The sequence below is a fragment of the Bombina bombina genome, chromosome 8 (genome assembly GCF_027579735.1).
Source record: "Bombina bombina isolate aBomBom1 chromosome 8, aBomBom1.pri, whole genome shotgun sequence".
Lineage (NCBI taxonomy): Eukaryota > Metazoa > Chordata > Amphibia > Anura > Bombinatoridae > Bombina > Bombina bombina.
The window spans coordinates 332,776,815-332,800,230 of record NC_069506.1 but is presented as its reverse complement, the minus strand read 5'-3'; the positions used below and the strand labels follow the sequence as shown (position 1 = coordinate 332,800,230).

Genomic DNA, 23,416 nt, shown 5'->3' with positions numbered 1-23,416 from the left:
GTTGGATTAGGCCTCTTAGTTCCAATGAAGGGCATCTTAATGCTACACAATATAAAGACATTGTAGACAATTGGGTATTTCTAACTTTGTGGCAACAGTTTGTGGAAGACTTTTTTCTGTTACACTGGGCACAAAGCAAGGTCCATGAAGAAATGATTTGATGATTTTTGTATAGAGGAACTCAAGTGGCTTGCACAGAGCACTGACATCCGCCCATTAAACACCTTTGAGATTAATTGAGACCCACTGATTGTCAGCCAGACCTTCCCTCATCAGTGCCTGACCTTACAAAGGTTCTACTGGCTGAATGGGTATAAATTCCCACAGACACACTTCCTAATCTTGTAGAAAGCCTTCTCAGCTGTTGTAGCCGCAAAGGGGACGACGATGACGATAAAACCATATTAATACCCATGGCTTTGGAATGGGATATACAACAAGCTCAAATAAGTTCGATAGATCAGGTGTCAACATGCTTTTGGCCATATCAGCGTATGCATGTATTCATAAATATTTTACTGTCTCTTTAAAGGGACACTGTACTCTAGATTTTTTCTCTGCATACATGTTTTGTAGATGATCCAAAAGTATAGCCCACCTGGGTGTGTTTTTGTAAAAATTTAAATTTTGCTTATTTTTAAATAACATTTTTAAATAACAGACTCCTAAACAAGCCTCAACATTTTAAATGTATAGTGATGTATACAGTCTTCAGATTGCTCCAGTTTGTATAATGGGTCTTTTTATATGCAGGGGAGGGAAGGGGGGGGAAGGTTATGCTCCCAGCCCCTTTCAGTGGGTGTCCCAGGCTAATCTCATCAACACCAGTGCTAAATTGGGAGCTTCTAAGTAAGTTTTTAAAAAGTTTTATACTGGATTTTTATAACAGTATCTGTGCATATTCTTCTTTATAGTAGTGTCTATTTCATGCAGTTAAATAAAAATTGGTGTATACCATCCCCCCCCCCCCCCCACACACAATAATGGTAATCCAGCTAGATGTGCCCTTTTAACAGTAACCGCTTGTTGCATAAATGTCATTTGCAGTTTGATCACAATAGCTCAGCAGGTAGTACTTATAAACACTGCTTATGACATCTGAACCTTTAGTCCATATAAGTGTTCTGACATTGAAATCTACAATAATTCTCTTTAAAATATACATTTCTAACAGTGTATTGTTTCCCTCAGTGTTTGCTTAATTTTAAAGACTGCTGCTTGGATATGTTAGATTTTTTAAAATGTATTTTTATATAAAAAGCAAACAAATCTGCCATGCTTTGGCAAATAAATATATTGAATTAAAATATTTAAAAAATATTATTATGTGGAATAAGCTTTGATAAAATGACTTTAACTTCAACAAATCTATTATCCCCTAATCAATGAGCTATCGTTTTCTGTTGTACCCCTAACTTCTCATTGCTCTCTTCCCTTATCATCAGTATTACCGGGGTGGCCAGTGCACAACTATCTGACCTACTTTCTTTCAAACACCACTTTACTGGATCCCTGGCTTCCATTGATTGCACTCAATTGTAAGAACATTCTCAAAGGTCACTAATGAGCCTATCGCAGCCAAACCTAAGTGCATCTTTATATGCTTTTAACAAAGCTGACCACCTGTTTCTCTACAATGCATTAGTTCACTTGGAATTTGCATCACCATAATCTCTTAGTTCAAGTTATAACTCTCTAACTATATAGTTTCATTCTTTAGTACCTGTCTACTGCTTGTGTGTGTTGGGTGCCTCAAGGCTCCGACCTGGACTCTCTATTTTTCTCCATTACTACATCTTCTCTTGGTAAGTTAATCAGATACTTTGTTTTTTTTATAATATATATTTTGATGAAAGTGACATTTTTTTCTAATCCTGGAACTGTCCTTTATACCCATGATAATTCATGTATTAAGTCCTAATGAACCACTTGTGCACCATATCAAAATTCTGCCATTTTCCAGCACTAGAGATCACTAAAACTCTTATTAACCCACCTTTTGACTTGACTATTGCAACTCCTTAAATATCCTTCTTCCTTACTTTTATCCTTAAATCCTTTTTCTTTTTAAACGGGAATTGGGAATTCAGAACCTGGCCACGTGGAGGAGGCAAAGACACCCCAGCCAAAGGCGTCAAATACCTCCCCCACTTCCCTCATCCCCCAGTCATTCTTTGCTTTTTGTCACAGGAGGTTGGCAGAGAAGTGTCAGAAGTTTGAGATAGTCTCTTATGGAGGGTAGTACTCTTCAAAATGGGACTGGAGTTTTAAGTAATCCTGTCAGCCTCTCAGTGAGAGCATGGATGAAGGTTAGAGTCCGGAAATACAGGGAGAGTCTTTCTGCGAAACCATCCCGACTCATATTAACAGCTCCTTGGCAATCAGCATTGACGAGTTTCGCTGCCTGCCTTTATTCACTCAAGTCTATGTCAGAAGCGAGGCTACTATCTGTCACACTTGAAGGGCCGTATTCCTTGTCCACGGCGTTGATTCCGGTAAGATCGTTTCATTTTCTTTCATTATGTGAATGTGATGTTAACGAGACAAGGTAGGGTCCCAGTGGGACTCCTTTTATCTTAAATAGGAATAATGGGTTAATATCTCATGAGAGGGTTATTGAACAGAGGGGACTTTAATCATGTTTGTTATATGGTTCTATCTGCTGATGTGTAGTAATACTTGGCTCATGGCTTTTCGGAACATAACAGCCTTATCATCAATGGCACAATCTCTTGAGATTGCACGCCCTTTTGTGTCTGGCACAGTGTACCTTGTGACTGGGTGCGGTAATGTTGTTTTCCACTTCTGTATGCTGACTGTGTGGCGACAGAGAGTGTATGCTCATGGGTTGTCTGGTTTTCAGGAGGTGGTGGGTGCCCCAGCTTTTGGGGGTGTAAAAAGGGTTCCAGTTAGTGTTTGTCATTTTTGTAATCTCAAGATTATGGTGGATTCTGATTTCTTAGTCACACATGCCGATACGGAGAATGCGTCGTGATGAATATGAAATGGCCCGGGTTATCCATGCCCATCAGTTATGTTCCGATTGCCGTTCTAGAATACTCTCTTCTCACGAATCAGGGACCTTAGAGTGCGTTGAGCCATCTGCCTCCAAAGATTCCATATCCCATGAGACGCTTGCCCCAGAACCTTCCTTTGCTACACAAGTAGGTGTCCCTATGGTCTTTACTCCTTCTCTGGAAGGTGTCTTGTTTCCTCCAGAGGTTACGGAACGGTTCCGCATGGCCATTTCTATGGCGCTGGCTCATTTATATCTCCCAAGTGAAATATTTTTAAGATACTGTCCATGTTCTGTTAACCAGGGCCCGTCAGGCATGGGATTGCCTGATTCAGTTCGGTCTCCTGGGGAATCGTTGGCCTCTTAGTCTTCAGGGGCCCCAACCCCGGGGTCATTTATTGATCCGGCGAGGTATAATTTTGCCTTCTGTTATAGGCTGGCACGTCTTTGTGTCCTTTTAAGGCATGTTTTGGCGGTGCTAGAGGATTCCAGCCCTAGTGGGCCGAGGGAGCAGAGGCCTTAGATGCTGGATGGCAAGCTGGTTAGATGTTTGGGGATGAAGCTAATCTCCTTGATGTCTCCGTTTTTCTTTCTGTTTATGTATCGGTTCCAGTTCTGAGCTTGGGCGAATGGGACCTCTGATCGACTGGTTCCGTTGGCGTATTCATTCACCTTGGTTGTTCACCCGCGGGTGCTGCCTTACTTTATTTTGATCCGGATAGGATGTGTTTGATTTGTTTTATTAAGCTCATGTCTGATATAATTTCGTTTTGGGAATGTTCTTTCTCTGGAACCGATACTTGCGGATACACTGGGGCTGCTGATTGAATCATGCGGATTCTGAATGTCACTTTGGCATATTGATATGGACTCCGGGCTCGGATCCTACTTCAAAATATGGGGCCTAGTGTGTAAATCCAACGCTTCTGGGTTGTAAATCCAATCTAAGTTGGCCTTTTCTGGCTATTCGCTTGGGATATGGGTCTGACTTTTTCAGACGTTATCATGGTTCTTAAAGGTCCCTGGGGACCTGGAACCATAGTTTCCTTTCCTTTGGAGTTGGGAGATGTGTATGACCTCCGTGGTCTAGTTTTCTGAGTGTGAACGTTTGGCATCCTCACTTGCGTTTTTTTTTTCCTGATGTTGACTCCTTAGTCTAGCCTTGAGACCCTTATGGGTGATTAGCCACACTTTACAAGTACCCAATACATACAATAGCATTACTTTTTGTGGTGGCCGAGTCTCTTTCCTTCCTGTCTTGGGTTGGGTCATCTGTTTGAAAGTGCGGGCATGTCCTTCTTCCTTTGCTCAGCGTTGCGTTTGCTCTAGTATGTGGAGTGCAGGGGTTATCCTACCTTTCTTCAAGGAGCTACGAGGCTCTCAGCCTTTGCCCTGTTTAAGGGTTTTTGGGGGACCAATCCTGCAAGGATCTCTGTAGACTGTCGTCTTCTCCGTATAGGATATACCCTTGGTCATTCGATCTCATTGCAGATCTAGCCTTTGGGCTTGAGAGTGGAGGTCTGAGGTTGGTTACAGTCTTTCACCTTTCTGGGGTCAGGAAGCTGACCATTTATCCTCACCAGCGTGTGGATCAGGTAGTTAAGCCTGTCTACATGGGTTACCTTGCAATCCAGGGGTACTGGGCACCCAATTCTTAAACTGGTCAGGACTCAGGAGTTCTTAAGACTGTTGGGTTTTGAGGCTATTGCTAGGTTCCTTAAGTCTACGGACTCTTGATGGTGCGCTCCTACTCACAGGAGGCAGCTTAGGGTACCTCAGGAGGTTAGATCTTTTGATCGATTCAGTTTTTTGAGGACTCTGGCTTAGGACCATGCCTTTAGCTTGGATCAGGCATGGACAGGTTCCACTTAACCTTGGGGTTTGGGTTCCCGCGTGTGCATCGGAAGGGGGCAAGGTTTCTGTCTCTCATGGGAGATTCATATCTGCTTGACGCTTAAGTTTAAGGTCTCTCTTATGGGTCCCTACTGGTCTTTTGGGGCACCAGATGCTTCCTTGTAGACTCCAGGTGTTGTTTCAACTGGGATGGTGATATTAGCTGAAGGGTATTGCCTCTATTGGTAGGGTGGTTTACGTTGCTTAGTCCCCTCTTTCTCACCTAGGGTGGGGGATGGGTTCTTGTGTGTTCTCCTTGATTTGGAGATGCCTCAGTATCTGTGATGACCTGTGGGTCCTTGTTTTCTTGTCTTGTAGGTTTTTTCCCTTAGTTGCGTATTCAGATTCTTGGAATAGAGTAGTGGTTGGCTCCACCATTGCTGAAGCAGGAGTTTGTGGGTTTGAACCCAGATAAGACTAGTGTTATTTGCTGGATTCTGGTATTTGGATGCTGGGGGTCTGAGTACTCTCTTCCCTTGGGAAGTGTTCCTCTTTATGGAAGACAGCAGTGTAGGGGTTCTTGGACCCGAGCACAAAGTTTCTGTCCTGACTCACAGTAGTATACCGGATTTTAGTAGTGGTCAGAGCTCTACTTGGAGGTTTTGCTTCCTGGTAGATCCATCCTTTTTTTTTCCAGAGGTCTGGGACTCTTGTCTTCGGTCTTTAACTAGCCTTTGGGCTCGGACCATTACCCTGGAGGGAAGGTCGGGATCGGTTTGCTCTATGTAGTGTTTACTGTTTTTTTTTCTTGAGTCTGTCCTCCCCTTTGGTGGAAGGACTTTTGATGTCCATCTCTCTTTGGTGGCATTGGCTGCTAGGAGGGGACACTCCTGGGAGCCCAGTGTTTTTCCGGTCAGGAGTTGTTGTTGAGCTTTTTCGGCGTTAATCATTGGGTTGAGTCCCACGATGGCTTAGGGTCAGCTTTGCTGCCTGGTGGCTGGTCATCGCGAGTTCTTGTTTCTGGTGGCTTGATGTTCTCTTGGATAGCTCTTTGTTCGCTGCTGGGATAGTTATCCTGTCTCTGCTGTATATGCTTGTCTAGCCTGTGGGTTCAACTTGACTATGGTGCAACAGGGATCTTGTGGTTTTCTGGAGCACCTTCTGTGGTATGGTGCTGTGTCAGGGATATGAGGGTGTCCCTTGGGTCATCTTAGTGACGTTTTTATTCTGAGTATGGACTTCTTTTCTGGTCCTTGTGCTTCTAGGGAGTTTGCCTCCCTGGGTGATGGTACTGTGGCAACCTTGGGTTGCTCTATGTTTGTTTTGAACCCATGTTGGATGGTCCTTTGGATCTCTTATGGGGTTATCTATTCTCCCTCTCTGCCGTAGATAGAGGTTCTTGACCTTTAGGTCAGGGGTACTTTTCACGGGAGTCGAGAGCCGCTGGGCTGGCTCCTTGGAGGCTTTTGTTCTCAGCAGACTCTGGGTCTGAGTGGTCTCTAGCACGGCTTTGCAGGTTATGTAACTGATGTGCAGTTGCCTGGGCTTCCGTTTTTGTTATCTGTGTCATTTATAAATTTGTATAGGGTGTCGGGTAATTTCAGACTGTGGTGCCTTTTCGAAGGGGGTGCCTTTTGTACCCACCCTCTGTTTGCATTCAATGTGCTCTAGCTTGGGTATTGTTTTCCGAAAAGTAATGAATGTAGCTGTGGATAATTTTCTTTTCTTCTGACGGAAAGAGTCCACAGCTCCCCCCCCCCTTGTTTTGTCTATGAGGTGGTAGTAATTTTTTTGTTCTTCTGGCACCTTTTTTCAACCTGATATTTCTCCTACTGTTCCTTGTTCACTTGGCAGAATGACTGGGGGATGAGGGAAGTGGGGGAGGTATTTGAAGCCTTTGGCTGGGGTGTCTTTGCCTCCTCCTGGTGGTCAGGTTCTGAATTCCCAAAAGTAATGAATGCAGCTGTAGACTCTTCCCGTCAGAAGAAAAGAAAATGATCAGGTAAGCATAATTTATGTTTTTAAATGCATCTGCCAATTGACCCTTTTGTCTTTATGTTGTAGATTAGCTGTTCCACTCTACCAATCATCTCAAATGCTTCCCATAGCTGACAAAAGTTAAAACTTTTGACTAGAAAGCACTTACTAACACTTATCCCCCTTTTGATTTACTTTAGTTTCCAAACACTTTACTAGCAGAAGTCCCATTATGTGTTTATCTTATAACCATGTTCTCTCCTCTTCAAAATTACTTCCCACGATAACCAACAAAGCTTTTCCAATGCTGCTCTTGTTTTATGGCACTCCTGCCCTTGCACTCTCAGATGCAGCCTATTTTTTACAAAATGTAGACACTCCATAAAAACTCCCTTATTTAGAGAAGGTTTTCACTTAATTCCCTGTAAAACTACTAATTGGACAAACTACTCTAGAATTTCAACTACACTCTTACATCAGTCCTTGACAATTTGGCCTTTCCTACCTTAGCTTGGAAATCACGTGCAAATCCTCAGCTCTGGCTTACTGCTGTCACACGCTACCCCTCACAACTACTGCCCTCCCTCTCTTCTACTCAACCTACAATACCTCCTTCACACATATTTTCAATCTCTCCCGCCTTGATCCAAATCTGGATTTCACCCTCAACAGTCCACAGAGTACTAATGACCTACTTACAACAAAATCAAAAGGCCACTTCTCTCAGGTAATCCTTCTCAATCTGTCTGCAGCCTTTGATACTGTTGACCACCCTCTCTTGATCCAAACCCTCTAATAACTGCAACATAGCCCTCTCATGGTTCTCCTCCTACCTGTACAACCATCCCTTAAGTCAATCCCACATTGACTATTGCAACTCCATCCTATCTGGTCTCTCTAGCTGCTGTCTTTCTCATTTACAATTTATAATGAATGTCTATTTCAGGCTGATCTTCTTTACATGTTGCTCCCCATCAGCTGCACCTCTGCCAATTCCTACACTGGCTTCCTCTAGCTTCCAGAAAAAAACACAAATGTCTGACTCTGACATTCAAGGCCCTCAAAAACACCCTATATCTCAGATCTCTTCTCAGATACACTCCTATTCCCTTCACTCTGCTCACCTCCTTCTCTCCTCCTCTCTTGTTACCTTCTCACATTCTCTTCTTACAGGACTTCTCCAGAATGGCCCAAATATTGTGGAACTCTCTGCCTCGCTCTACTAGACTCTTAGGTAGTTTTCATAGATTCAAGCGTTCCTTGGAAACTCTACTGTTCAGGGATGCATAAAACATACACTAACCTTTCTTACTTCAGTTCCTCTTCTCTTCATTTATCATCCGCTTGAACCCCCTTTGCATGTAAGCCTAAGAGCCCCGCTGTTTTGTAGATCACATTCATGAGAGGTAATTTACAACAGTGCTACTCTTGGCAGGGCTCTCTGCTCATTTGTATTCCATAAATAGTTCCTTGCATAATATTCCTATGTTTATAGCACTAAAGAATCTGTTAGCTCTCTATAAATAATTGATAATAATAATAATTATTATTATATTACCTGCTTGTGCATCCCCTAATGTATATCATTAGATTATCAATCAAGCAATTCCTTTGCCTATTCTATATTTGATTCAGATTCTCCCATAGATTTTAAGCTCCTGTGAAAGTAAGGCCCTCAACTATTTTCTATATGTAGGTTCATGATTGTTTAAATTCAATTATTGCATCTAATGTACAGTTCTATTCTCATCATTTATTAAATGTACCCTGTATATCTGAGCAAAGTATTTTGGCTCTCTAAAAAATGTGCAATAATAATAATAACAACAACAACTACAACAATGCTAATCGATATTGTAGTTTACTTGCTTAGTGGCTGATATGGACAACACCCACATCTGCATTGGTGCACAGGGACAAGACTTTACAAACAATGAAAACAAACAGTAGGTATGTTTTGCTCAGAAAATTACTTTTTGTTTAAAGAAAAATAATTATGCATTATATAATACCCTCCTACAGATGCAGCACAAAAAATATTTGTAATATATTGTAAGGATATTCATGCAATATCCATAATTATGCTAATTGGGTATAAATGTTATTGTTGATGAACAATAAATGGGCATAATAGTTTTAAACTAACTGATCTATTTTAATATGTAATTTTTTTCCTACATATTCTGACCTTCCTTATGTTGTGCTTTAGTACTTGCCTAAAATAGGAAGTGACCAGGAAGCAAGTCGCTTCCCAAAGAACCTTTTGCAGCTGTTGGTTGACTGACATACACTTAACCTATTCTTAGGATGGCACTAAAGCACTAAGGTGCCTAAGTTTGCCTATTTATTTAAACTTTTATTTTTTGCCTTTAAGTCTGCTCTTCTAACAGTTTAAACAGCCATAACTTGTAAGACAAATAGGTAATATAAAATTAGAGGCTCTTACAATACACATCAACTGTCCTGCTGATGTTTGTGCTGCCAAGTGCATTGGTCACCTCGCAGGACACCGGCTCTGTGAAGAATGAAAAGTCAACCACCGTCTCATAGGTATCATCTGTCACGTCTTTTAGCAGTTGACCACCTTTTGCCCACCTAGAAGAAGACATACAAGATAAGGGGATGTCACTAAATCATACTCTAAACATAATACATTGTTCGCTGACTTGTGTCTCACACAACATTCATTAGAGATAACTAGCCTATATTGTTAAAGATCACAGATATAGAGGTATAAATAAGTGGCTACTTGATAAATGATAATGAGAAAAAAAGGTACTAATTATTATAAACATGGAATGAATAAGAACCTTTATTAATTACAATGTGTCCAGATGAAATGATCACTGTGTGTGCTTCCTATCGGAATGCTTTCAATGATTCATTATTTCCATCAGGGGGAAAAATACTGAGATTCAAAGGCACATTGTGCAGGTTTTTCCAGCTGCGGAGGGGATAATCAGAAGCAGAACAAACCAACCCACCCATTTTGATAAAGGCCATTAAATCTGTGGATTTAACACAATCACCTAAAATGTCTCCATTAAGCACTCACCATATTTCACATTAGCTCAGAATATTGAGCCTTCCATGGATCAGTATTATAACCTCCATTAGCCACACGGCTACTGGATGAAATGACACAGAGATAGGAGAAATCATTTCCTTTTTTCACATTAAGCTGTAACATTATGCTTGAGTACCTTCATAAGATACATGGGATCTCGGTGTCTGGGTCTGTAGCTCTTTTGCTGAATAGCACAATTTTAGAGAATATGTCCAGTGAGGCAAATTTAAGAAACTGCAAATGTTCCTTTATTTGCATAAATAAAGTGAAAGAAAAAATATCACACTGCTGCAAATCAAATGGCTGATTTAGGCAATTTTCAGCATTTTAAAACCTATGTTAACAAATTTGCTTGTTGGTGTCTCTATTACAGGGACAGTCTAGTCATAATTAAACTTTCATGATTTAGATAGGGCATGCAATTTTAAACATTTCAATTCCCTTTTATCATCACATTGGCTTTGTTCTTTTTGTATTCTTGGTTGAAAACTAAACCTAGGTAGGTTCATATGCTAATTTCTAAACCCTTGAAGGATCTCCTCTTATCTCAATGTTTTGACAGTTTTTCATAGCTAGAGGATGTTAGTTCATGTGTGTCGTACAGATAATATTGTGCTCGCACCCTTAGAGTTACTTATGAGAGGGCACTGATTGGCTAAAATGCAAGTCTGTCAAAAAAACTGAAATAAGGGGCAGTCTGCAGAGGTTTAGATACAAGGTAATCACAGAGGTAAAAAGTATATTAATATAACTGTTTGGTTATGCAAAACTTGGGAATGGGTAATAAAGGGATTTTCTTTTTAAACACAATAGAGGACATAATGTTATGGTTAATTCTGTGGATGTCAGCATGCACAGCAACACATTTCTGGCTCCGAAGGAGCTTGTGCTAAACCTTAATCTTACCTTAACCCCATGGGGCCTATCTATATCTATATCTATATCCCATGTTTCTGGCGAGTCTTCAGACTCACCAGAAACACAAGTTATGGAGCAGAGGTCACAAAGACCGCTGCTCCATAACCCTGTCCGCCTGCTCTGAGTCTGCAGGGGGCGGCGTTGCACCAGCAGCTCTTGTGAGCAGCTGGTGCAAAGCTGAATACGGAGAGCATATTGCTCTCCGCATTCAGAGATGTCTTGTGGACCTGTCCACACTGTCGGATTAGGTCCGCAAGACATTTGATAAATAGGCCCCTATGTGCTAAGCACATCAGTGTAATTAGGGTTATTACATTATGAATAATGGGATATTTTCATTGTGATATTTTGATGAGCTTTTACAGTGCCAACATTTCCAATAGATGCTCTTAAGCACAATATAGTTTCTTACATGTATAAGTTCATTTTCATCCATTAGCTAAAGTTTGTCAAAGCTAACAGAAGAATACTCAGTGAACATGAGCCCAAATCAATGCTACACATTCTAATCCACTCACTCATTACTTCCTGCCTTGACTATTGCAACTCTGTTTTTCCAAGATAATGCCTGCACCATAGATGAATGTGTAATGAACACCTCTGCCAAACTCATCTTCCTTGTGCCTGCTTCACGTATTTGCCAGTGCCTTTCTAAACTTCCCCTAGCATCAAGAATAAACTTCAACATTTTGTCCCTAACATACAAAGCACATACTAACTCTACAGTCTACTATGTCTCTGCGCTTGGCAGCAAGTACCTGTTAACTCCACTCCACCATAGCCTACTTCTCATCTATCATTATTTCCTCAAACTCATGGAGGTGCGCCTGTTATATGGAACTCATGGAGGTGCACCTGTTATATGGAACTCATGGAGGTGCGCCTGTTATATGGAACTCTTTGAGGTGCGCCTGTTATATGGAACTCATGGAGGTGCACCTGTTATATGGAACTCATGAAGGTGCGCCTGTTATATGAAACTCATGGAGGTGCGCCTGTTATATGGAACTCATGGAGGTGCACCTATTATATGGAACTCATGAAGGTGCGTCTGTTATATGAAACTCATGGAGGTGTGCCTGTTATCATGGAGGTGCACTTGTTATATGGAACTCATGAAGGTGTGCCTGTTATATGGAACTCATGAAGGTGCGTCTGTTATATGAAACTCATGGAGGTATGCCTGTTATATGGAACTCATGAAGGTGTGCCTGTTATATGGAACTCATGAAGGTGCGCCTGTTATCTTGGAGGTGCACTTGTTATATGGAACTCATGAAGGTGTGCCTGTTATATGGAACTCATGAAGGTGCGTCTGTTATATGAAACTCATGGAGGTGTGCCTGTTATATGGAACTCATGGAGGTGTGCCTGTTATCATGGAGGTGCACTTGTTATATGGAACTCATGAAGGTGTGCCTGTTATATGGAACTCATGAAGGTGCGTCTGTTATATGAAACTCATTGAGGTGCGCCTGTTATATGGAACTCATGAAGGTGCGTCTGTTATATGAAACTCATTGAGGTGCACCTGTTATATGGAACTCATGGAGGTGCGCCTGTTATATGGAACTCATAGAGGTGCGTCTGTTATATGAAACTCATGGAGGTGCACTTGTTATATGGAACTCATGGAGGTGTGCCTGTTATATGGAACTCATGGAGGTGCACCTGTTATATGAAACTCATAGAGGTGCGCCTGTTATATGGAACTCATGGAGGTGCCCCTGTTATATGGAACTCATGGAGGTGCGCCTGTTATATGGAACTCATAGAGGTGCGTCTGTTATATGAAACTTATGGAGGTGCACTTGTTATATGGAACTCATGGAGGTGTGCCTGTTATATGGAACTCATGGAGGTGTGCCTGTTATATGGAACTCATAGAGGTGCGTCTGTTATATGAAACTCATGGAGGTGCACTTGTTATATGGAACTCATAGAGGTGCGCCTGTTATATGGAACTCATAGAGGTGCGTCTGTTATATGAAACTCATGGAGGTGCACTTGTTATATGGAACTCATGGAGGTGTGCCTGTTATATGGAACTCATGGAGGTGCGCCTGTTATATGGAACTCATGAAGGTGCGCCTGTTATATGGAACTCATGAAGGTGTGCCTGTTATATGGAACTCATGAAGGTGCGTCTGTTATATGAAACTCATTGAGGTGCGCCTGTTATATGGAACTCATGAAGGTGCGCCTGTTATATGGAACTCATGGAGGTGCGCCTGTTATATGAAACTCATGGAGGTGCACTTGTTATATGAAACTCATGGAGGTGCGCCGGTTATATGGAACTCATGGAGGTGCGCCTGTTATATGAAACTCATGGAGGTGTACTTGTTATATGAAACTCATGGAGGTGCGCCTGTTATATGGAACTCATGGAGGTGCACCTGTTATATGGAACTCATGGAGGTGCACCTGTTATATGGAACTCATGGAGGTGCACCTGTTATATGAAACTCATAGAGGTGCGCCTGTTATATGGAACTCATGGAGGTGCACCTGTTATATGGAACTCATGGAGGTGCGCCTGTTATATGGAACTCATAGAGGTGCATCTGTTATATGAAACTCATGGAGGTGCACTTGTTATATGGAACTCATGGAGGTGTGCCTGTTATATGGAACTCATGGAGGTGCACCTGTTATATGAAACTCATAGAGGTGCGCCTGTTATATGGAACTCATGGAGGTGCACCTGTTATATGGAACTCATGGAGGTGCACCTGTTATATGGAACTCATAGAGGTGCGTCTGTTATATGAAACTCATGGAGGTGCACTTGTTATATGGAACTCATGGAGGTGTGCCTGTTATATGGAACTCATGGAGGTGTGCCTGTTATATGGAACTCATAGAGGTGCGTCTGTTATATGAAACTCATGGAGGTGCGCCTGTTATATGGAACTCATGGAGGTGCACCTGTTATATGGAACTCATGGAGGTGCACCTGTTATATGGAACTCATGGAGGTGCACCTGTTATATGAAACTCATAGAGGTGCGCCTGTTATATGGAACTCATGGAGGTGCACCTGTTATATGGAACTCATGGAGGTGCGCCTGTTATATGGAACTCATAGAGGTGCGTCTGTTATATGAAACTCATGGAGGTGCACTTGTTATATGGAACTCATGGAGGTGTGCCTGTTATATGGAACTCATGGAGGTGCACCTGTTATATGAAACTCATAGAGGTGCGCCTGTTATATGGAACTCATGGAGGTGCCCCTGTTATATGGAACTCATGGAGGTGCGCCTGTTATATGGAACTCATAGAGGTGCGTCTGTTATATGAAACTTATGGAGGTGCACTTGTTATATGGAACTCATGGAGGTGTGCCTGTTATATGGAACTCATGGAGGTGTGCCTGTTATATGGAACTCATAGAGGTGCGTCTGTTATATGAAACTCATGGAGGTGCACTTGTTATATGGAACTCATAGAGGTGCGCCTGTTATATGGAACTCATAGAGGTGCGTCTGTTATATGAAACTCATGGAGGTGCACTTGTTATATGGAACTCATGGAGGTGTGCCTGTTATATGGAACTCATGGAGGTGCGCCTGTTATATGGAACTCATGAAGGTGCGCCTGTTATATGGAACTCATGGAGGTGCGCTTGTTATATGGAACTCATGGAGGTGCGCCTGTTATATGGAACTCATGGAGGTGCACCTGTTATATGAAACTCATGGAGGTGCGCCTGTTATATGGAACTCATGGAGGTGCGCCTGTTATATGGAACTCATGGAGGTGCACTTGTTATATGGAACTCATGGAGGTGCACTTGTTATATGGAACTCATGGAGGTGCGCCTGTTATATGGAACTCATGGAGGTGCGCCTGTTATATGGAACTCATGGAGGTGCGCCTGTTATATGGAACTCATGGAGGTTCACTTGTTATATGGAACTCATGAAGGTGTGCCTGTTATTTGGAACTCATGGAGGTGCGCCTGTTATATGGAACTCATGAAGGTGCGCCTGTTATATGGAACTCATGGAGGTGCGCCTGTTATATGGAACTCATGGAGGTGCGCCTGTTATATGAAACTCATGGAGGTGCACTTGTTATATGGAACTCATGGAGGTGTGCCTGTTATATGGAACTCATGGAGGTTCACTTGTTATATGGAACTCATGAAGGTGTGCCTGTTATATGGAACTCATGGAGGTGCGCCTGTTATATGGAACTCATGGAGGTGCACCTGTTATATGAAACTCATGGAGGTGCGCCTGTTATATGGAACTCATGGAGGTGCGCCTGTTATATGGAACTCATGGAGGTGCACTTGTTATATGGAACTCATGGAGGTGCACTTGTTATATGGAACTCATGGAGGTGCGCCTGTTATATGGAACTCATGGAGGTGCGCCTGTTATATGGAACTCATGGAGGTTCACTTGTTATATGGAACTCATGAAGGTGTGCCTGTTATATGGAACTCATGGAGGTGCGCCTGTTATATGGAACTCATGAAGGTGCGCCTGTTATATGGAACTCATGGAGGTGCGCCTGTTATATGGAACTCATGGAGGTGCGCCTGTTATATGAAACTCATGGAGGTGCACTTGTTATATGGAACTCATGGAGGTGTGCCTGTTATATGGAACTCATGGAGGTTCACTTGTTATATGGAACTCATGAAGGTGTGCCTGTTATATGGAACTCATGGAGGTGCGCCTGTTATATGGAACTCATGAAGGTGCGCCTGTTATATGGAACTCATGGAGGTGCACCTGTTATATGAAACTCATGGAGGTGCGCCTGTTATATGAAACTCATGGAGGTGCGCCTGTTATATGGAACTCATGAAGGTGCGCCTGTTATATGGAACTCATGGAGGTGCGCCTGTTATATGAAACTCATGGAGGTGCGCCTGTTATATGAAACTCATGGAGGTGTGTCTGTTATATGGAACTCATGGAGGTGTGCCTGTTATATGGAACTCATGGAGGTGCACCTGTTATATGGAACTCATGGAGGTGCACCTGTTATATGGAACTCATGGAGGTGTGTCTGGTATATGAAACTCATGGAGGTGTGTCTGTTATATGAAACTCATGGAGGTGCGTCTGTTATATGGAACTCATGGAGGTGTGCCTGTTATATGGAACTCAACGAGGTGCGCCTGTTATATGGAACTCATGGAGGTGTGTCTGGTATATGAAACTCATGGAGGTGTGCCTGTTATATGAAACTCATGGAGGTGCGCCTGTTATATGGAACTCATGGAGGTGCACCTGTTATATGGAACTCATGGAGGTGCGCCTGTTATATGAAACTCATGGAGGTGCGCCTGTTATATGGAACTCATGGAGGTGCGCCTGTTATATGGAACTCATGGAGGTGCGCCTGTTATATGAAACTCATGGAAGTGCGCCTGTTATATGAAACTCATGGAGGTGCGCCTGTTATATGGAACTCATGGAGGTGCACCTGTTATATGGAACTCATGGAGGTGCACCTGTTATATGGAACTCATGGAGGTGCGCCTGTTATATGGAACTCATAGAGGTGCGCCTGTTATATGGAACTCATGGAGGTGCGCCTGTTATATGAAACTCATGGAGGTGTGTCTATTATATGGAACTCATGGAGGTGTGTCTGGTATATGAAACTCATGGAGGTGTGTCTGTTATATGGAACTCATAGAGGTGCACCTGTTATATGGAACTCATGGAGGTGCACCTGTTATATGAAACTCCATACTTGGGGATGTCTACAAATTACATTAAGCTATTTATCTTTTTCTCTTGCTCAAGTTCACTGGTTTATCTGTCTTGTCAGTCATCCCATGTGATTCAGGGGCAGGACCCTCTATCCTTTATGGTTCATGTAAATGTCTTTTGTGTATTGCACTTCCCAGTTTTATACCTAGTTTCTAAACACTTTATAAAGTGTTGAAGCTTTACAAATAAATAATAAAAATAACAATAATGATGCAATGTCCCTCAAAATAAAAGGTATATTTGGTGTTAAAATATTTTTAACAGATGTGGAAGGCAGCAGAGTTCTAAAGTGTAATTAGCACTTTTGTTAATGACTATTAGCATGTAGCAGCTCCCCTCATTATATTTTATTAAAACATCTCCACTATTAAATATAAAACCATAGGCAGCTTTTCAAGGTGTTACAGAACAAACATTACAGCTCAGAGCTGTAAATGATTTTATTCATATATACGTATATATAAAATTTAATGATGAAAACTGACACTCAGGAGTTGGCAGCCAACGAAAGACTCTGACAAGGCACATTTTATAGAGCACGGTTTGTCATTGTCACTGAGCGAGCCCAAAAAGTGATCAGGTCAACTCAGAACAAGAGCTGATATCACTTTGTAGAGACGGAAAATAAAAATGTTGCCAGCTGGAATGTATCTCAAACTGCACAGATAAACTGTTTTTAGTTGGAAACAGAAATTGAGGGCAGATACGGATCATATACCAATTTCCATACTCACTGTTACATAAAAAATATACACATTTTTTATTCCTGGTTTATTTGATTGTAAACAGCTGTTTTGGAAATGTGTGGCATGTGGTAGCTTAGTGTGACAAGATAGGAACCGGAAAGCAAGAGTAGAAAATTGTATAGCCTATAAACAAAAGTAAGGTAAATATTTTAGCTACAGTTTATAGTTAAGTTTTTGGACAAGGATAGGAAAAAGGGCTGATCACATTAAAGACAACTTTTATCATTTCAAATGACAACGGCTAATTTTTAATAATGCCAATAATTTCTTTGTATTTTTGCATAAAATCACTAAGGATAAAGAATGCTGTATGATACAAACAAACATATATGCTTGTTTATAGTCCTCTTAAGAGTGGCATGCAATGAAGCTTACTGATTTATTAACACCATACATGACACAAAGACTGCAGTGTATCACTCTTTCTAATAAATGGACATATACAGTTCTGTACCTCAGATGTAAATTATAGGTCATCTCTTTCATATATAGCAAAGTGTGAAAAACCAACAACAATAGGATGATGGATAACTCTTGGCAGCCAACTGTTCAGTAAGATGTTGATGCAGAACCATATATGTTAAAGTAACAATAAATAAATGCTTTATTAAATATGTAATATTATTATAATATGATTAGAACAGCCAATAGAATGGGAGCTCAATCTGATTGGCTGATTCAATCAGATTTTTCCTACCTTAATTCTGATTGGCTGATAGAATCCTATCAGCCAATCGGAATTCGAGGGACGCCATCTTGGATGATGTCATTTAAAGGACCAGTCATTTGTCGGGTAGTCGTCGTTGAAGAAGGATGTTCCGCACCGGAGGTCTTGAAGATGGAGCCGCTCCTCATCGGATGGATGAAGATAGAAGATGCCGCTTGGATGAAGATGTTTGCCGTTCCGGATGTCCTCTTCTGCCGGGATAGGATGAAGACTTCTGCCGCTCCGGATGTCTTCTTTTGGTCCATCGGATGAAGAGTTCGGCCCGGTTGGGTGAAGGCGACTCAAGGTAGGGAAATCTTCAGGGGGGTAGTGTTAGGTTTATTTAAGGAGGGTTTGGGTTAGAGTAGGGGTATGTGGGTGATGGGTTGTAATGTTGGGGGGTGGTATTGTGTTTTTTTTTACAAGCAAAAGAGCTGATTTCTTTGGGGCATGCCCCGCAAAAAGCCCTTTTAAGGGCTGGTAAGGTAATAGAGCTGTTAACTATTTTAATTTAGATTAGGGTAGGGATTTTTTTATTTTGGGGGGGCTTTGTTATTTTATTAGGGGGCTTAGAGTAGGTGTAATTAGCTTAAAATTCTTGTAATCTTTTTATATTTTTTGTAATTTAGTGTTTTTTTTTTTTTTGTAATTTAGTGTAGTTTATTTAATTGTCGGTACTTGTAGTTAATTGATTTAATTTATTTATTGATAGTGTAGTGTTAGGTTTAATTGTAACTTGGGTTAGGATTTATTTTACAGGTAATTTTGTAATTATTTTAACTAGGTAGCTATTAAATAGTAAATAACTATTTAATAGCTATTGTACCTAGTTAAAATAAATACAAAGTTGCCTGTAAAATAAATATAAATCCTAAAATAGCTACAATATAATTATTCGTTATATTGTAGCTATATTAGGGTTTATTTTACAGGTAAGTATTTAGCTTTAAATAGGAAGACTTTAGTTAATAATATTTAATTTATTTTGTTAGATTAAAATTATATTTAACTTAGGGCGGTGTTAGGGTTAGGGTTAGACTTAACTTTAGGGGTTAATACATTTATTAGAGTAGCGGCGATGTCCGGTCGGCAGATTAGGGGTTAATAAGTGTAGGTAAGTGGCGGCGACATTGGGGGGGCAGATTAGGGGTTAATAAATATTATGTAGGTATCGGCGATGTTAGGGGCAGCAGATTAGGGGTTCATAGGGATAATGTAGGTGGCGGCAGTGTGCGGTCGGCAGATTAGGGGTTAAAAATATTTATTATAGTGGCGGCGATGTGGGGGGACCTCGGTTTAGGGGTACATAGGTAGTTTATGGGTGTTAGTGTACTTTAGAGCACAGTAGTTAAGAGCTTTATAAACCGGCGTTAGCCCAGAAAGCTCTTAACTACTGACTTTTTTCTGTGGATGGAGTCTTGTCGGTAGAGGCTCTACCGCTCACTTCAGCCAAGACTCTAAATACCGGCGTTAGGAAGATCCCACTGAAAAGATAGGATAAACAATTGGCGTAAGGGGATCTGCGGTATTGAAAAGTCGTGGCTTGGAAGTGAGAGTTAAATCCTTTCCTGGCTGACTCTAAATACCAGTGGGCAGTAAAAAGCAGCGTTAGGAGCCCTTAACGCTGCTTTTGACGGCTAACGCAGAACTCTAAATCTAGGCGTTTGTTTTCCCGAAAAACCCTTCCCATAGAGTTTTTGAAGCTACAGCACTCTACTGGTGGCTTGTATAACATTGCTACACACACTGCGATTACATAGTACTCAAGACACATACACGCTCCTGAGCCTACTTCAGTATGCTTTCATAGAAATTAACCATGTTTTTTAAAAAAGCAGCCAAGAGAATAAGGTCAATTTGGTATTATAAATAAATGCTTTAAAAATTCTGTTTTAAAAATCATGACTGTTTTTTTTTTAACTTTTATGTCCTTTTTAAACGTATACTTATATAATTTGCCTTTCTCTATTGTATCTCACAGCTTAGTAGACATTCGTCTGTCTGTATTGTCTACGATAGTTGTCTGTTTGTATTATATCTAATGTTTGCTTGTTTGTAGTATATCTAAAAATTCTGAAGCTTTTTTACACTGTGTGTTATAGCTAATAACTCACTGGCTATTTACTGTCTGTATTATATATAACATTCACCTATCTATATTATAGCTAATAACGTACTGGCTATTTGCTGTCTGTATTATATATAACATTCACCTATTTATTTTATAGCTAATAACTCACTGGCTATTTGCTGTCTGTATTATATATAACATTCACCTATCTATATTATAGCTAATAACGTACTGGCTATTTGCTGTCTGTATTATATATAACATTCACCTATTTATATTATAGCTAATAACGTACTGGCTATTTGCTGTCTGTATTATATATAACATTCACCTATTTATATTATAGCTAATAACTCACTGGCTATTTGCTTGTCTGTTTTATATATTACATTCACCTATTTATATTATAGCTAATAACTCACTGGCTATTTACTGTCTGTATTATATATAACATTCACCTATTTATATTATAGCTAATAACTCACTGGCTATTTGCTGTCTGTATTATATATAACATTCACCTATTTATATTATAGCTAATAACTCACTGGCTATTTACTGTCTGTATTATATATAACATTCACCTATTTATATTATAGCTAATAACTCACTGGCTATTTGCTGTCTGTATTATATATAACATTCACCTATTTATATTATAGCTAATAACTCACTGGCTATTTGCTGTCTGTATTATATATAACATTCACCTATTTATATTATAGCTAATAACTCACTGGCTATTTGCTGTCTGTATTATATATAACATTCACCTATTTATATTATAGCTAATAACTCACTGGCTATTTGCTGTCTGTATTATATATAACATTCACCTATCTATATTATAGCTAATAACTCACTGGCTATTTGCTGTCTGTATTATATATAACATTCACCTATCTATATTATAGCTAATAACGTACTGGCTATTTGCTGTCTGTATTATATATAACATTCACCTATTTATATTATAGCTAATAACGTACTGGCTATTTGCTGTCTGTATTATATATAACATTCACCTATTTATATTATAGCTAATAACTCACTGGCTATTTGCTGTCTGTATTATATATAACATTCACTTATTTATATTATAGTTAATAACTCACTGGCTATTTGCTGTCTGTATTATATATAACATTCACCTATTTATATTATAGCTAATAACTCACTGGCTATTTACTGTCTGTATTATATATAACATTCACCTATTTATATTATAGCTAATAACTCACTGGCTATTTACTGTCTGTATTATATATAACATTCACCTATTTATATTATAGCTAATAACTCACTGGCTATTTACTGTCTGTATTATATATAACATTCACCTATTTATATTATAGCTAATAACTCACTGGCTACTTGCTGTCTGTATTATATATAACATTCACCTATTTATATTATAGCTAATAACTCACTGGCTATTTACTGTCTGTATTATATATAACATTCGCCTATTTATATTATAGCTAATAACTCACTGGCTACTTGCTGTCTGTATTATATATAACATTCACCTATTTATATTATAGCTAATAACTCACTGGCTATTTGCTGTCTGTATTATATATAACATTCACCTATTTATATTATAGCTAATAACTCACTGGCTATTTGCTTGTCTGTATTATATATAACATTCACTTATTTATATTATAGTTAATAACTCACTGGCTATTTACTGTCTGTATTATATATAACATTCACCTATTTATATTATAGCTAATAACTCACTGGCTATTTACTGTCTGTATTATATATAACATTCACCTATTTATATTATAGCTAATAACTCACTGGCTATTTGCTGTCTGTATTATATATAACATTCACCTATTTATATTATAGCTAATAACTCACTGGCTACTTGCTGTCTGTATTATATATAACATTCACCTATTTATATTATAGCTAATAACTCACTGGCTATTTGCTGTCTGTATTATATATAACATTCACCTATTTATATTATAGCTAATAACTTACTGGCTATTTACTGTCTGTATTATATATAACATTCGCCTATTTATATTATAGCTAATAACTCACTGGCTATTTACTGTCTGTATTATATATAACATTCACCTATTTATATTATAGCTAATAACTCACTGGCTATTTGCTGTCTGTATTATATATAACATTCACCTATTTATATTATAGCTAATAACTCACTGGCTATTTGCTTGTTTGTATTATATATAACATTCACCTATTTATATTATAGCTAATAACTCACTGGCTATTTGCTGTCTGTATTATATATAACATTCACTTATTTATATTATAGCTAATAACTCACTGGCTATTTGCTTGTTTGTATTATATATAACATTCAGCTATTTAAATTATAGCTAATAACTCACTGGCTATTTGCTGTCTGTATTATACATAACATTCACCTATTTATATTATAGCTAATAACTCACTGGCTATTTGCTTGTCTGTATTATATATAACATTCACCTATTTATATTATAGCTAATAACTCACTGGCTGTTCGCTTGTCTGTATTATATATAACATTCACCTATTTATATTATAGCTAATAACTCACTGGCTGTTCGCTTGTCTGTATTATATATAACATTCACCTATTTATATTATAGCTAATAACTCACTGGCTATTTGCTGTCTGTAATATATATAACATTCCCCTATTTATATTATAGCTAATAACTCACTGGCTATTTGCTGTCTGTATTATATATAACATTCACTTATTTATATTATAGTTAATAACTCACTGGCTATTTACTGTCTGTATTATATATAACATTCACCTATTTATATTATAGCTAATAACTCACTGGCTATTTACTGTCTGTATTATATATAACATTCACCTATTTATATTATAGCTAATAACTCACTGGCTATTTGCTTGTCTGTATTATATATAACATTCACTTATGTATATTATAGCTAATAACTCACTGGCTATTTACTGTCTGTATTATATATAACATTCACCTATTTATATTATAGCTAATAACTCACTGGCTATTTGCTTGCCTGTATTATATATAACATTCACCTATTTATATTATAGCTAATAACTCACTGGCTATTTGCTTGTCTGTATTATATATAACATTCACTTATGTATATTATAGCTAATAACTCACTGGCTATTTGCTGTCTGTATTATATATAACATTCACCTATTTATATTATATCTAATAACTCACTGGCTATTTATTGTCTGTATTATATATAACATTCACCTATTTATATTATAGCTAATAACTCACTGGCTATTTACTGTCTGTATTATATATAACATTCGCCTATTTATATTATAGCTAATAACTCACTGGCTATTT

At 39.2% G+C, this 23,416-nt stretch overlaps 1 protein-coding gene across 1 annotated transcript in view; it reads right to left on the bottom strand.

Moving 5' to 3' along the window:
• Positions 1 to 23,416, bottom strand: part of KIRREL3 (kirre like nephrin family adhesion molecule 3) — a 1,250,147-nt gene that overhangs the window by 274,007 nt on the left and 952,724 nt on the right. Inside the window, exon 8 of the mRNA XM_053691559.1 lies at positions 9,273 to 9,421. Coding sequence (XP_053547534.1) covers positions 9,273 to 9,421 — 149 coding nt within the window. The remainder of the gene's footprint in view (positions 1 to 9,272; positions 9,422 to 23,416) is intronic.